This window comes from Salvelinus fontinalis, chromosome 3, assembly GCF_029448725.1.
Source record: "Salvelinus fontinalis isolate EN_2023a chromosome 3, ASM2944872v1, whole genome shotgun sequence".
NCBI classification, from domain to species: domain Eukaryota; kingdom Metazoa; phylum Chordata; class Actinopteri; order Salmoniformes; family Salmonidae; genus Salvelinus; species Salvelinus fontinalis.
Window position 1 is genome coordinate 65,346,137 of NC_074667.1, and position 15,701 is coordinate 65,361,837.

Sequence of the window (15,701 nt, forward strand, 5' to 3'; positions counted from 1 at the left end):
ATCTGCCTTACAGTACTGAAGGCACAGTGTCCCTGGCTTACATTCTTATCATCTGCCTTACAGTACTGAAGTCACAGTGTCCCTGGCTTACATTCTTATCATCTGCCTTACAGTACTGAAGTCACAGTGTCCCTGGCTTACATTCTTATCATCTGCCTTACAGTACTGAAGTCACAGTGTCCCTGGCTTACATTCTTATCATCTGCCTTACAGTACTGAAGTCACAGTGTCCCTGGCTTACATTCTTATCATCTGCCTTACAGTACTGAAGTCACAGTGTCCCTGGCTTACATTCTTATCATCTGCCTTACAGTACTGAAGTCACAGTGTCCCTGGCTTACATTCTTATCATCTGCCTTACAGTACTGAAGTCACAGTGTCCCTGGCTTACATTCTTATCATCTGCCTTACAGTACTGAAGTCACAGTGTCCCTGGCTTACATTCTTATCATCTGCCTTACAGTACTGAAGTCACAGTGTCCCTGGCTTACATTCTTATCATCTGCCTTACAGTACTGAAGTCACAGTGTCCCTGGCTTACATTCTTATCATCTGCCTTACAGTACTGAAGTCAGAGTGTCCATGGCTTACATTCTTATCATCTGCCTTGCAGTACTGAAGTCACAGTGTCCCTGGCTTATAGGCTTATCATCTGCCTTACAGTACTGAAGTCACAGTGTCCCTGGCTTACATTCTTATCATCTGCCTTACAGTACTGAAGTCACAGTGTCCCTGGCTTACATTCTTATCATCTGCCTTACAGTACTGAAGTCACAGTGTCCCTGGCTTACATTCTTATCATCTGCCTTACAGTACTGAAGTCACAGTGTCCCTGGCTTACATTCTTATCATCTGCCTTACAGTACTGAAGTCACAGTGTCCCTGGCTTACATGCTTATCATCTGCCTTACAGTACTGAAGTCACAGTGTCCCTGGCTTGCATGCTTATCATCTGCCTTACAGTACTGAAGTCACAGTGTCCCTGGCTTACATTCTTATCATCTGCCTTACAGTACTGCAGTTACAGTGTCCCTGGCTTACATTCTTATCATCTGCCTTACAGTACTGAAGTCACAGTGTCCCTGGCTTACATTCTTATCATCTGCCTTACAGTACTGAAGTCACAGTGTCCCTGGCTTACATTCTTATCATCTGCCTTACAGTACTGAAGTCACAGTGTCCCTGGCTTACATTCTCATGATCATTTGGCTGTCAAACGGATGATTACTCTGTAATAGCGAATATGTTATTTTGTTGTTAAACGGTGCCAAGTGCCGGTCCAGCGAGCTGAGTTGGGAGGGAGGATATCCGCTCCATCATGGAGTCTATTCAGGAGGGGAAATCCTCAGACCTTCCTGTCAGGAACATATATTTCTCTCACACTCTCCTCTCTCTACTGAAACTACTCAAACTCTTCTCTCTACTGAAACTCCTCTCTCTACTGAAACTATTGAAACTCTCCTCTCTTCTGAAACTACTGAAACTCTTCTCTCTACTGAAACTACTGAAACTCTTCTCTCTACTGAAACTACTGAAACTCTTCTCTCTACTGAAACTAATGAAACTCTCCTCTCTCTACTGAAACTACTGAAACTCTTCTCTCTACTGAAACTACTGAAACTCTTCTCTCTACTGAAACTACTGAAACACTTCTCTCTACTGAAACTACTGAAACTCTCCTCTCTACTGAAACTACTGAAACTCTCCTCTCTCTACTGAAACTACCGAAACTCTTCTCTCTACTGAAACTACTGAAACTCTTCTCTCTACTGAAACTACTGAAACTCTTCTCTCTACTGAAACTACTGAAACTCTCCTCTCTCTACTGAAACTACTGAAACTCTCCTCTCTCTACTGAAACTACAGAAACTCTCCTCTCTGCTGAAACTACTGAAACTACTCTTGCGAATCATCTTCTCTTTTCGGTGGGGTTTGGAATACAGCGGAAGACGTAAGTTTCCGTTGAACATCCGTGTACATTGGACAATACGCTAATCTTATCATATCTTCTTCTTCGTCTCTCTGCTAAAACTCTAAAGCTGGTGGGTGGTTGGTTCTAGTTTAACTAGCTACCTCATTCTGCCTCTCCAGCAACCAGCACATTGAACTTGACTGGAGTAGTCTGCAGTCTGTAACTCACACTGGCACGGCAGGCTGGCAGTCCATCAGGAAGTAGAATGCAGAATTTAGGAAGGTATTTGGGGAGTTTCTGCTCTCTGACATCTCAGGGGATCCGAGATAAGGGCTCTGAGGGCCGAGCTCTAGGGGAGGAGGCAAAGGAGGTGCCTGACACTTCAAAAAAAAATTAACAGTTGAATTCCACTACTTCTTACAAGTTTTTGGCACTTTATGGAGACAGTTGTGAAGGGAGAAGAGGAGAAAGACACAGAAGGCAGGTGGGGAGAAAGAGTTGGAAGGAAGGAACAACGCAGGGATTGAACCCTGGTCTCCGGTGGAGAGAGGCACATATGTGGTTAGAACCGGGCAGTGTTAACCTACCTACCCACTGCCACACCGCAGACTCTGCATTGACCCGTTGTTTTGGATGTGAGACGGAGGACTAATTGTGGAGAAACTGTTACTGGACAACATGATGCAGCCAACGGAACCCACTACGCTGATACTACTACTGACACTGGGAACCATGGTGACGTGTAGTTTACAACAGGAAGTAAGACATTGCTTTTGGTCACGTCGTTTATAATAACATAATACATTTTATTTGTAAAGTGTATTTTATGAAAGTGCTACACAGCCTTGTGAAACGTATACTAATAGATTTAACAGTATTAAAACAGGAATTAAACACATGAGCTGGCGCAAACACCCAGAAAAAAAGTATTTTCTGTCGAGGTGCTGACTAACGGTAAATAAACTATAAGCTACAAAAAAAGGAAAAAAACAAGAGTCACACACTCTATATATAAACTCCCTGTAATTAATTGGGTAAATCACCAACGTTTCGGCATCACTGTCCCTTCTTCAGGGTAATGTCATGAACGCTTGAACCAGGTTATGTAGACAAAACACTGCAATATGTGCAACCAATGACAATAGTCAGGGGTGTGTCATAAATATTAAGTTAATTAGAATGAATTGAGTGAACCTGTTTAAAAAAATACTATAGTTTATAGCGTATTGAATATATTAGGCTATTGTTATCACATGGGAACATAATTGAATATTGTACATACTATTAGCATCAACAATACATTATTGTTTGATTAAATTTCACACATATATTTCATTGTTTCCTATTTCCTAATTTTATTTTGTTACATGTCATCTTTTGGTTCAACCATAATGCATAATAAGCATCATTATTAAGAAAGGGAACATATCGGGTGTGCACTGATAAGCTGTAGAAGGACTATATCCATTTATAAGACTTTTTCATAAAAGAGAGAATTGTTCCTAAGAAACGCCTGATATCAAAGTCTATACCCAGACCATTAGGGGGTCAATGTTTTAGAGGAGGATATCAGGTAAGCCTCCCTTTGCAGTAGTAGGATCTCGATGTTACCTCTTCTCCTCGGTGTAGTCTTTGAGAGCTTTAAGTTGAACAGCGGAGGGGCAAGACATGTTTCTCATTGGTTTTAATTCACATAGGTTGTGTCTTTAAATGGCACCCCAGTGCAGTACTTTGGACCAGAACTGAGGAACGCACTGCACTATATGGGAGAAGGGTTACCGTCGGGGACGTAGATATAGTGTCACTGCACTATATGGGAGAAGGGTTACCGTCGGGGACGTAGATATAGTGTCACTGCACTATATGGGAGAAGGGTTACCGTCGGGGACGTAGATATAGTGTCACTGCACTATATGGGAAAAGGGTTACCGTCGGGGACGTAGATATAGTGTCACTGCACTATATGGGAGAAGGGTTACCGTCGGGGACGTAGATATAGTGTCACTGCACTATACGGGAGAAGGGTTACCGTCGGGGACGTAGATATAGTGTCACTGCACTATATGGGAGAAGGGTTACCGTCGGGGACGTAGATATAGTGTCACTGCACTATATGGGAGAAGGGTTACCCTCGGGGACGTAGATATAGTGTCACTGCACTATATGGGATAAGGGTTACCGTCATGGTCGTAGATATAGTGTCACTGCACTATATGGGAGAAGGGTTACCGTCGGGGACGTAGATATAGTGTCACTGCACTATATGGGAGAAGGGTTACCGTCGGGGACGTAGATATAGTGTCACTGCACTATATGGGAGAAGGGTTACCCTCGGGGACGTAGATATAGTGTCACTGCACTATATGGGATAAGGGTTACCGTCATGGTCGTAGATATAGTGTCACTGCACTATATGGGAGAAGGGCTACCGTCGGGGACGTAGATATAGTGTCACTGCACTATATGGGAGAAGGGCTACCGTCGGGGACGTAGATATAGTGTCACTGCACTATATGGGATAAGGGTTACCGTCGGGGACGTAGATATAGTGTCACTGCACTATATGGGAGAAGGGTTACCGTCGGGGACGTAGATATAGTGTCACTGCACTATATGGGAGAAGGGTTACCGTCGGGGACGTAGATATAGTGTCACTGCACTATATGGGAGAAGGGTTACCGTCGGGGACGTAGATATAGTGTCACTGCATCAATAGAGTAATAGTTTCAGGGTTGTCTAATGTAGTGTTGTCTAATGTAGTGTGTTTTGTAATGTTGTCAAATGTAGTGTTGTTTTATGTAGTGTTGTCTAATGTAGTGTTGTTTAATGTAGTGATGTCTAATGTAGTGTTGTTTAATGTAGTGGTGTCTAATGTACTGTTGGATAATGTTATTTAGTATGCTACAGGACAGGTGTGAGGAGCCAGCAGGTAGTTATTCAGTATGCTACAGGACAGGTGTGTGGAGCCAGCAGGTAGTTATTCAGTATGCTACAGGACAGGTGGGAGGAGCCAGCAGGTAGTTATTTAGTATGCTACAGGACAGGACAGGTGTGAGGAGCCAGCAGGTAGTTATTCAGTATGCTACAGGACAGGTGTGAGGAGCCAGCAGGTAGTTATTTAGTATGCTACAGGACAGGACAGGTGTGTGGAGCCAGCAGGTAGTTATTTAGTATGCTACAGGACAGGACAGGTGTGTGGAGCCAGCAGGTAGTTATTCAGTGTGCTACAGGACAGGACAGGTGTGTGGAGCCAGCAGGTAGTTATTTAGTATGCTACAGGACAGGTGTGAGGAGCCAGCAGGTAGTTATTCAGTATGCTACAGGACAGGACAGGTGTGTGGAGCCAGCAGGTAGTTATTTAGTATGCTACAGGACAGGACAGGTGTGAGGAGCCAGCAGGTAGTTATTCAGTATGCTACAGGACAGGACAGGTGTGAGGAGCCAGCAGGTAGTTATTCAGTATGCTGCAGGACAGGTGTGAGGAGCCAGCAGGTAGTTATTCAGTATGCTACAGGACAGGACAGGTGTGAGGAGCCAGCAGGTAGTTATTCAGTATGCTACAGGACAGGTGTGTGGAGCCAGCAGGTAGTTATTCAGTATGCTACAGGACAGGTGTGTGGAGCCAGCAGGTAGTTATTCAGTATGCTACAGGACAGGACAGGTGTGAGGAGCCAGCAGGTAGTTATTCAGTATGCTACAGGACAGGTGTGAGGAGCCAGCAGGTAGTTATTCAGTATGCTACAGGACAGGACAGGTGTGAGGAGCCAGCAGGTAGTTATTCAGTATGCTACAGGACAGGACAGGTGTGAGGAGCCAGCAGGTAGTTATTCAGTATGCTACAGGACAGGACAGGTGTGAGGAGCCAGCAGGTAGTTATTCAGTATGCTACAGGACAGGACAGGTGTTAGGAGCCAGCAGGTAGTTATTCAGTATGCTACAGGACAGGACAGGTGTGAGGAGCCAGCAGGTAGTTATTCAGTATGCTAAAGGACAGGACAGGTGTGTGGAGCCAGCAGGTAGTTATTCAGTATGCTACAGGACAGGACAGGTGTGAGGAGCCAGCAGGTAGTTATTCAGTATGCTACAGGACAGGACAGGTGTGTGGAGCCAGCAGGTAGTTAGTCAGTATGCTACAGGACAGGACAGGTGTGTGGAGCCAGCAGGTAGTTATTCAGTATGCTACAGGACAGGACAGGTGTGTGGAGCCAGCAGGTAGTTTTTCAGTATGCTACAGGACAGGACAGATGTTTGGAGCCAGCAGGTAGTTATTCAGTATGCTACAGGACAGGACAGGTGTGAGGAGCCAGCAGGTAGTTATTCAGGATGCTACAGGACAGGACAGGTGTGAGGAGCCAGCAGGTAGTTTTTCAGTATGCTACAGGACAGGACAGGTGTGTGGAGCCAGCAGGTAGTTATTCAGTATGCTACAGGACAGGACAGGTGTGTGGAGCCAGCAGGTAGTTATTCAGTATGCTACAGGACAGGTGTTAGGAGCCAGCAGGTAGTTATTCAGTATGCTACAGGACAGGACAGGTGTGAGGAGCCAGCAGGTAGTTATTCAGTATGCTACAGGACAGGACAGGTGTGAGGAGCCAGCAGGTAGTTATTCAGTATGTTACAGGACAGGTGTGAGGAGCCAGCAGGTAGTTATTCAGTATGCTACAGGACAGGACAGGTGTTAGGAGCCAGCAGGTAGTTATTCAGTATGCTACAGGACAGGTGTGTGGAGCCAGCAGGTAGTTATTCAGTATGCTACAGGACAGGACAGGTGTGAGGAGCCAGCAGGTAGTTATTCAGTATGCTACAGGACAGGACAGGTGTGAGGAGCCAGCAGGTAGTTATTCAGTATGCTACAGGACAGGACAGGTGTGAGGAGCCAGCAGGTAGTTATTCAGTATGCTACAGGAAAGGTGTGTGGAGCCAGCAGGTAGTTATTCAGTATGCTACAGGACAGGACAGGTGTGAGGAGCCAGCAGGTAGTTATTCAGTATGCTACAGGACAGGACAGGTGTGTGGAGCCAGCAGGTAGTTATTCAGTATGCTACAGGACAGGACAGGTGTGTGGAGCCAGCAGGTAGTTATTCAGTATGCTAAAGGACAGGACAGGTGTGAGGAGCCAGCAGGTAGTTATTCAGTATGCTACAGGACAGGTGTGAGGAGCCAGCAGGTAGTTATTCAGTATGCTACAGGACAGGTGTGTGGAGCCAGCAGGTAGTTATTCAGTATAATACAGGACAGGACAGGTGTGAGGAGCCAGCAGGTAGTTATTCAGTATGCTACCGGACAGGACAGGTGTGAGGAGCCAGCAGGTAGTTATTCAGTATGCTACAGGACAGGTGTGAGGAGCCAGCAGGTAGTTATTCAGTATGCTACAGGACAGGTGTGTGGAGCCAGCAGGTAGTTATTCAGTATGCTACAGGACAGGACAGGTGTGAGGAGCCAGCAGGTAGTTATTCAGTATGCTACAGGACAGGACAGGTGTGTGGAGCCAGCAGGTAGTTTTTCAGTATGCTACAGGACAGGACAGATGTGTGGAGCCAGCAGGTAGTTATTCAGTATGCTACAGGACAGGACAGGTGTGAGGAGCCAGCAGGTAGTTATTCAGGATGCTACAGGACAGGACAGGTGTGAGGAGCCAGCAGGTAGTTTTTCAGTATGCTACAGGACAGGACAGGTGTGTGGAGCCAGCAGGTAGTTATTCAGTATGCTACAGGACAGGACAGGTGTGAGGAGCCAGCAGGTAGTTATTCAGTATGCTACAGGACAGGACAGGTGTGTGGAGCCAGCAGGTAGTTTTTCAGTATGCTACAGGACAGGACAGATGTTTGGAGCCAGCAGGTAGTTATTCAGTATGCTACAGGACAGGACAGGTGTGAGGAGCCAGCAGGTAGTTATTCAGGATGCTACAGGACAGGACAGGTGTGAGGAGCCAGCAGGTAGTTTTTCAGTATGCTACAGGACAGGACAGGTGTGTGGAGCCAGCAGGTAGTTATTCAGTATGCTACAGGACAGGACAGGTGTGTGGAGCCAGCAGGTAGTTATTCAGTATGCTACAGGACAGGTGTTAGGAGCCAGCAGGTAGTTATTCAGTATGCTACAGGACAGGACAGGTGTGAGGAGCCAGCAGGTAGTTATTCAGTATGCTACAGGACAGGACAGGTGTGAGGAGCCAGCAGGTAGTTATTCAGTATGTTACAGGACAGGTGTGAGGAGCCAGCAGGTAGTTATTCAGTATGCTACAGGACAGGACAGGTGTTAGGAGCCAGCAGGTAGTTATTCAGTATGCTACAGGACAGGTGTGTGGAGCCAGCAGATAGTTATTCAGTATGCTACAGGACAGGACAGGTGTGAGGAGCCAGCAGGTAGTTATTCAGTATGCTACAGGACAGGACAGGTGTGAGGAGCCAGCAGGTAGTTATTCAGTATGCTACAGGACAGGACAGGTGTGAGGAGCCAGCAGGTAGTTATTCAGTATGCTACAGGAAAGGTGTGTGGAGCCAGCAGGTAGTTATTCAGTATGCTACAGGACAGGACAGGTGTGAGGAGCCAGCAGGTAGTTATTCAGTATGCTACAGGACAGGACAGGTGTGTGGAGCCAGCAGGTAGTTATTCAGTATGCTACAGGACAGGACAGGTGTGTGGAGCCAGCAGGTAGTTATTCAGTATGCTAAAGGACAGGACAGGTGTGAGGAGCCAGCAGGTAGTTATTCAGTATGCTACAGGACAGGTGTGAGGAGCCAGCAGGTAGTTATTCAGTATGCTACAGGACAGGTGTGTGGAGCCAGCAGGTAGTTATTCAGTATGCTACAGGACAGGACAGGTGTGAGGAGCCAGCAGGTAGTTATTCAGTATGCTACCGGACAGGACAGGTGTGAGGAGCCAGCAGGTAGTTATTCAGTATGCTACAGGACAGGTGTGAGGAGCCAGCAGGTAGTTATTCAGTATGCTACAGGACAGGTGTGTGGAGCCAGCAGGTAGTTATTCAGTATGCTACAGGACAGGACAGGTGTGAGGAGCCAGCAGGTAGTTATTCAGTATGCTACAGGACAGGACAGGTGTGTGGAGCCAGCAGGTAGTTTTTCAGTATGCTACAGGACAGGACAGATGTGTGGAGCCAGCAGGTAGTTATTCAGTATGCTACAGGACAGGACCGGTGTGAGGAGCCAGCAGGTAGTTATTCAGGATGCTACAGGACAGGACAGGTGTGAGGAGCCAGCAGGTAGTTTTTCAGTATGCTACAGGACAGGACAGGTGTGTGGAGCCAGCAGGTAGTTATTCAGTATGCTACAGGACAGGACAGGTGTGAGGAGCCAGCAGGTAGTTATTCAGTATGCTACAGGACAGGACAGGTGTGTGGAGCCAGCAGGTAGTTATTCAGTATGCTACAGGACAGGTGTGTGGAGCCAATAGGTAGTTATTCAGTATGCCACAGGACAGGACAGGTGTGAGGAGCCAGCAGGTAGTTATTCAGTATGCTACAGGACAGGACAGGTGTGAGGAGCCAGCAGGTAGTTATTCAGTATGTTACAGGACAGGTGTGAGGAGCCAGCAGGTAGTTATTCAGTATGCTACAGGACAGGACAGGTGTGTGGAGCCAGCAGGTAGTTATTCAGTATGCTACAGGACAGGACAGGTGTGAGGAGCCAGCAGGTAGTTATTCAGTATGCTACAGGACAGGACAGGTGTGAGGAGCTAGCAGGTAGTTATTCAGTATGCTACAGGACAGGACAGGTGTGAGGAGCCAGCAGGTAGTTATTCAGTATGCTACAGGACAGGTGTGTGGAGCCAGCAGGTAGTTATTCAGTATGCTACAGGACAGGACAGGTGTGAGGAGCCAGCAGGTAGTTATTCAGTATGCTACAGGACAGGACAGGTGTGTGGAGCCAGCAGGTAGTTATTCAGTATGCTACAGGACAGGACAGGTGTGTGGAGCCAGCAGGTAGTTATTCAGTATGCTAAAGGACAGGACAGGTGTGAGGAGCCAGCAGGTAGTTATTCAGTATGCTACAGGACAGGTGGGAGGAGCCAGCAGATAGTTATTCAGTATGCTAAAGGACAGGTGTGAGGCGCCAGCAGGTAGTTATTCAGTATGCTACAGGACAGGACAGGTGTGAGGAGCCAGCAGGTAGTTATTCAGTATGCTACAGGACAGGTGTGAGGAGCCAGCAGGTAGTTATTCAGTATGCTACAGGACAGGTGTGTGGAGCCAGCAGGTAGTTATTCAGTATGCTACAGGACAGGACAGGTTTGAGGAGCCAGCAGGTAGTTATTCAGTATGCTACAGGACAGGACAGGTGTGTGGAGCCAGCAGGTAGTTATTCAGTATGCTACAGGACAGGTGTGTGGAGCCAGCAGGTAGTTATTCAGTATGCTACAGGACAGGACAGGTGTGAGGAGCCAGCAGGTAGTTATTCAGTATGCTACAGGACAGGACAGGTGTGTGGAGCCAGCAGGTAGTTATTCAGTATGCTACAGGACAGGACAGGTGTGTGGAGCCAGCAGGTAGTTATTCAGTATGCTACAGGACAGGTGTGTGGAGCCAGCAGGTAGTTATTCAGTATGCTACAGGACAGGACAGGTGTGTGGAGCCAGCAGGTAGTTATTCAGTATGCTACAGGACAGGACAGGTGTGAGGAGCCAGCAGGTAGTTATTCAGTATGCTACAGGACAGGACAGGTGTGTGGAGCCAGCAGGTAGTTATTCAGTATGCTACAGGACAGGACAGGTGTGAGGAGTCAGCAGGTAGTTATTCAGTATGCTACATGACAGGTATGTGGAGCCAGCAGGTCGTTATTCAGTATGCTACAGGACAGGACAGGTGTGAGGAGCCAGCAGGTAGTTATTCAGTATGCTACAGGACAGGACAGGTGTGAGGAGCCAGCAGGTAGTTATTCAGTATGCTACAGGACAGGTGTGAGGAGCCAGCAGGTAGTTATTCAGTATGCTACAGGACAGGTGTGTGGAGCCAGCAGGTAGTTATTCAGTATGCTACAGGACAGGACAGGTGTGTGGAGCCAGCAGGTAGTTATTCAGTATGCTACAGGACAGGACAGGTGTGTGGAGCCAGCAGGTAGTTATTCAGTATGCTACAGGACAGGACAGGTGTGTGGAGCCAGCAGGTAGTTATTCAGTATGCTACAGGACAGGACAGGTGTGTGGAGCCAGCAGGTAGTTATTCAGTATGCTACAGGACAGGTGTGAGGAGCCAGCAGGTAGTTATTCAGTATGCTACAGGACAGGACAGGTGTGTAGAGCCAGCAGGTAGTTATTCAGTATGCTACAGGACAGGACAGGTGTGAGGAGCCAGCAGGTAGTTATTCAGTATGCTACAGGACAGGTGTGTGGAGCCAGCAGGTAGTTATTCAGTATGCTACAGGACAGGACAGGTGTGAGTAGCCAGCAGGTAGTTATTCAGTATGCTACAGGACAGGTGTGAGGAGCCAGCAGGTAGTTATTCAGTATGCTACAGGACAGGACAGGTGTGAGGAGCCAGCAGGTAGTTATTCAGTATGCTACAGGACAGGTGTGAGGAGCCAGCAGGTAGTTATTTAGTATGCTACAGGACAGGACAGGTGTGTGGAGCCAGCAGGTAGTTATTCAGTATGCTACAGGACAGGACAGGTGTGTGGAGCCAGCAGGTAGTTATTCAGTATGCTACAGGACAGGACAGGTGTGAGGAGCCAGCAGGTAGTTATTCAGTATGCTACAGGACAGGTGTGTGGAGCCAGCAGGTAGTTATTCAGTATGCTACAGGACAGGACAGGTGTGTGGAGCCAGCAGGTAGTTATTCAGTATGCTACAGGACAGGACAGGTGTGTGGAGCCAGCAGGTAGTTATTCAGTATGCTACAGGACAGGACAGGTGTGAGGAGCCAGCAGGTAGTTATTCAGTATGCTACAGGACAGGACAGGTGTGAGAAGCCAGCAGGTAGTTATTCAGTATGCTACAGGACAGGACAGGTGTTAGGAGCCAGCAGGTAGTTATTCAGTATGCTACAGGACAGGTGTGAGGAGCCAGCAGGTAGTTATTCAGTATGCTACAGGACAGGACAGGTGTGTGGAGCCAGCAGGTAGTTATTCAGTATGCTACAGGACAGGACAGGTGTGTGGAGCCAGCAGGTAGTTATTCAGTATGCTACAGGACAGGACAGGTGTGAGGAGCCAGCAGGTAGTTATTCAGTATGCTACAGGACAGGACAGGTGTGAGAAGCCAGCAGGTAGTTATTCAGTATGCTACAGGACAGGACAGGTGTTTGGAGCCAGCAGGTAGTTATTCAGTATGCTACAGGACAGGACAGGTGTGAGGAGCCAGCAGGTAGTTATTCAGTATGCTACAGGACAGGACAGGTGTTAGGAGCCAGCAGGTAGTTATTCAGTATGCTACAGGACAGGACAGGTGTGAGGAGCCAGCAGGTAGTTATTCAGTATGCTACAGGACAGGTGTGAGGAGTCAGCAGGTAGTTATTCAGTATGCTACAGGACAGGACAGGTGTGAGGAGTCAGCAGGTAGTTATTCAGTATGCTACAGGACAGGTGTGAGGAGCCAGCAGGTAGTTATTCAGTATGCTACAGGACAGGACAGGTGTGTGGAGCCAGCAGGTAGTTATTCAGTATGCTACAGGACAGGACAGGTGTTAGGAGCCAGCAGGTAGTTATTCAGTATGCTACAGGACAGGACAGGTGTTAGGAGCCAGCAGGTAGTTATTCAGTATGTTACAGGACAGGACAGGTGTGTGGAGCCAGCAGGTAGTTATTCAGTATGCTACAGGACAGGACAGGTGTGAGGAGCCAGCAGGTAGTTATTCAGTATGCTACAGGACAGGTGTGTGGAGCCAGCAGGTAGTTATTCAGTATGCTACAGGACAGGACAGGTGTGTGGAGCCAGCAGGTAGTTATTTAGTATGCTACAGGACAGGTGTGAGGAGCCAGCAGGTAGTTATTCAGTATGCTACAGGACAGGACAGGTGTGTGGAGCCAGCAGGTAGTTATTCAGTATGTTACAGGACAGGTGTGAGGAGCCAGCAGGTAGTTATTCAGTATGCTACAGGACAGGTGTGAGGAGCCAGCAGGTAGTTATTCAGTATGTTACAGGACAGGACAGGTGTGTGGAGCCAGCAGGTAGTTATTCAGTATGCTACAGGACAGGACAGGTGTGTGGAGCCAGCAGGTAGTTATTCAGTATGCTACAGGACAGGACAGGTGTGTGGAGCCCGCAGGTAGTTATTCATTATGCTACAGGACAGGACAGGTGTGAGGAGCCAGCAGGTAGTTATTCAGTATGTTACAAGACAGGTGGGAGGAGCCAGCAGGTGATCACAAAGCAGGATAAGGACGATTTAGTGCTATAGATTTAGTACTGTAGATTTAGTACTGTAGATTTAGCACTGTAGATTTAGTACTGTAGATTTAGATAGCATACGATGTAGATTTAGTGCTATAGATTTAGTACTGTAGATGTAGTACTATAGATTTAGTGCTATAGATTTTGTACTGTAGATTTAGTACTGTAGATTTATTGCTGTAGATTTAGTGCTATAGATTTAGTACTGTAGATTTAGAGCTATAGATTTAGTACTGTAGATTTAGTGCTATAGATTTAGTACTGTAGATTTAATGCTATAGATTTAGTGCTATAGATTTAGTACTGTAGGTTTGATGCTATAGATTTAGTACTATAGATTTAGTGCTATAGATGTAGTACTGTAGATTTAATGCTATAGATTTAGTGCTATAGATTTAGTACTGTAGGTTTGATGCTATAGATTTAGTACTATAGATTTAGTGCTATAGATGTAGTACTGTAGATTTAGTTCTATAGATTTACTGCTTTAGATTTAGTACTGTAGATTTTGCGTACTTAGGTACTTAGGTAGATTTTGCGTACTTAACTACTAAGGGTTTTTATTCAGTGAGCTACAGATTTAGCGTTAGGTACTCTATGTACAGTGCATTCGGAAAGTATTCAGACCCCTTTTCCAATATTTTTACGTTACATCCTCATTCTAAAATTGATTAAATATTTTTTCCCCCTCATCAATCTTCACACAATACCCCATTATGAAAAAGCAAAAACAGGTTTTAATAATTTTTTCATCACTTTTGGCAGCGATGACAGCCTTCTTGGGTATGACGCTGCAAGCTTGGCACACCTGTATTTGGGGAGTTTCTCCCATTCTTCTCTGCAGATCCTCTCAAACTCTGTCAGGTTGGATGGGGAGCGTCGCTGCACTGTTATTTTCAGGTCTCTCCAGGGATGTTCGATCGGGTTCAAGCCGGGCTCAGGCTGGGCCACTCAAGGACATTCAGAGACCTGTCCCGAAGCCACTCCTGCGTTGTATTGGCTGTGTGCTTAGGGTCATTGTCCTGTTGGAAGGTGAACCTTCACCCCAGTCTGAGGTCCTGAGCGCTCTGAAGCAGGTTTTCATCAAGGATCTCTCTGTACTTTGCTCTGTTCATCTTTCCCTCGATCCTGACTAGTCTCCCAGTCCCTGCCACTGAAAAACATCCCCACAGCATGATGCTGCCACCACCATGATTCACCGTAGGGATGGTGCCAGATTTCCTCCAGACGTGACGCTTGGACTTCAGGTCAAAGAGTTCAATCTTGGTTTCATCAGACCAGAGAATCTAGTTTCTCATGGTCTGAGAGACTTTAGGTGCCTTTTGGCAAACTCCAAGCGTGCTGTCATGTGCCTTTTACTGAGGAGTGGCTTCCGTCTGGCCATTCTACCATAAAGGCCTGATTGCTGGAGTGCTGCAGCAATGGCTGTCCTTCTGGAACGTTCTCCCATCTCCACAGAGGAACTCTGGAGCTCTGTCAGTGACCATTGGGATCTTGATCACCTCCCTGACCAATGCCCTTCTCTCCCCGATTTCTACAGTTCCACTTCCATTTCAGAATGATGGAGGCCACTGTGTTCTTGTGAACCTTCAATGCTGCAGAAAGGTTTTGGTACCCTTCCCCAGATCTGTGCTTTAACACAATCCTGTCTCGGAGCTCTACGGATAATTCCTTCAACCTCATGGCTTGGTTTTTGCTCTGACATGCACTGTCAACTATGGGACCTTATATAGACAGGTGTGTGCCTTTCCAAATCATGTCCAATCAATTGAATTTACCCCAGGTGGACTCCAATCAAGTTGTAGAAACATCAAGGATGATCAATGGAAACAGGATGCACCTGAGCTAAATTTTGAGTCTCATAAAGGGTATGAATACTTATGTAAATAATATAAACCTGTTTTTTTTTTAGAAAAAAATGTAATACATTTTTAGGATAAGGCTGTAACATAACAAAATGTGAAAAAAGTCAAGGGGTCTGAATACTGTCCAAATAAACTGTAAGTATTGACTCAGGAATGTGTCCCTGTTAGCTAAGAAGTACCCTATTAGCTATATAGTGCACCTCTTTTGACCAGAGCAGATATAACAACATTGAATCATAACAAACACCTATAACAAAATATCTATATCCATATTACCCTGGAGGAAGTGGGAGGAAGTGGGAGGAAGTGATCCCTGTGTTTCTGCTTTGCAGCAGAGCTCTATGAACCGGTGTGACGAGACCGGAGCCGACCAGACCACGACCCCATGTACGTCGTGTGCTGCCTCCCAAACTCAGCTGTGTCCCAGGGGCTTTAAGAAGTACACCACCCAGCCCACGGATACCAACGTGGGCCAAAGTGGTTGCCTGTACTCAGTAACCATCGCAGGGCAACAGTTGGCGTTGGAAGGCTGCAACCATCAATGTGAGAGGACTGTCACCATGCCCAAATGCTGCGCAGACTTC

The 15,701-nt window shown here is 46.8% G+C and overlaps 1 protein-coding gene across 1 annotated transcript in view; it reads left to right on the forward strand.

Annotated features, from left to right (window-relative positions):
• Positions 1 to 1,442: 1,442 nt before the first annotated feature.
• The window catches only part of stab1 (stabilin 1), a 174,734-nt gene continuing 160,475 nt past the window's right edge, over positions 1,443 to 15,701 (forward strand). The window contains exons 1-2 of the mRNA XM_055917813.1: positions 1,443 to 2,671; positions 15,450 to 15,701. The exon at positions 15,450 to 15,701 is cut by the window's right edge and continues 19 nt beyond it. Coding sequence (XP_055773788.1) covers positions 2,591 to 2,671; positions 15,450 to 15,701 — 333 coding nt within the window. The 5' untranslated portion in view covers positions 1,443 to 2,590. The remainder of the gene's footprint in view (positions 2,672 to 15,449) is intronic.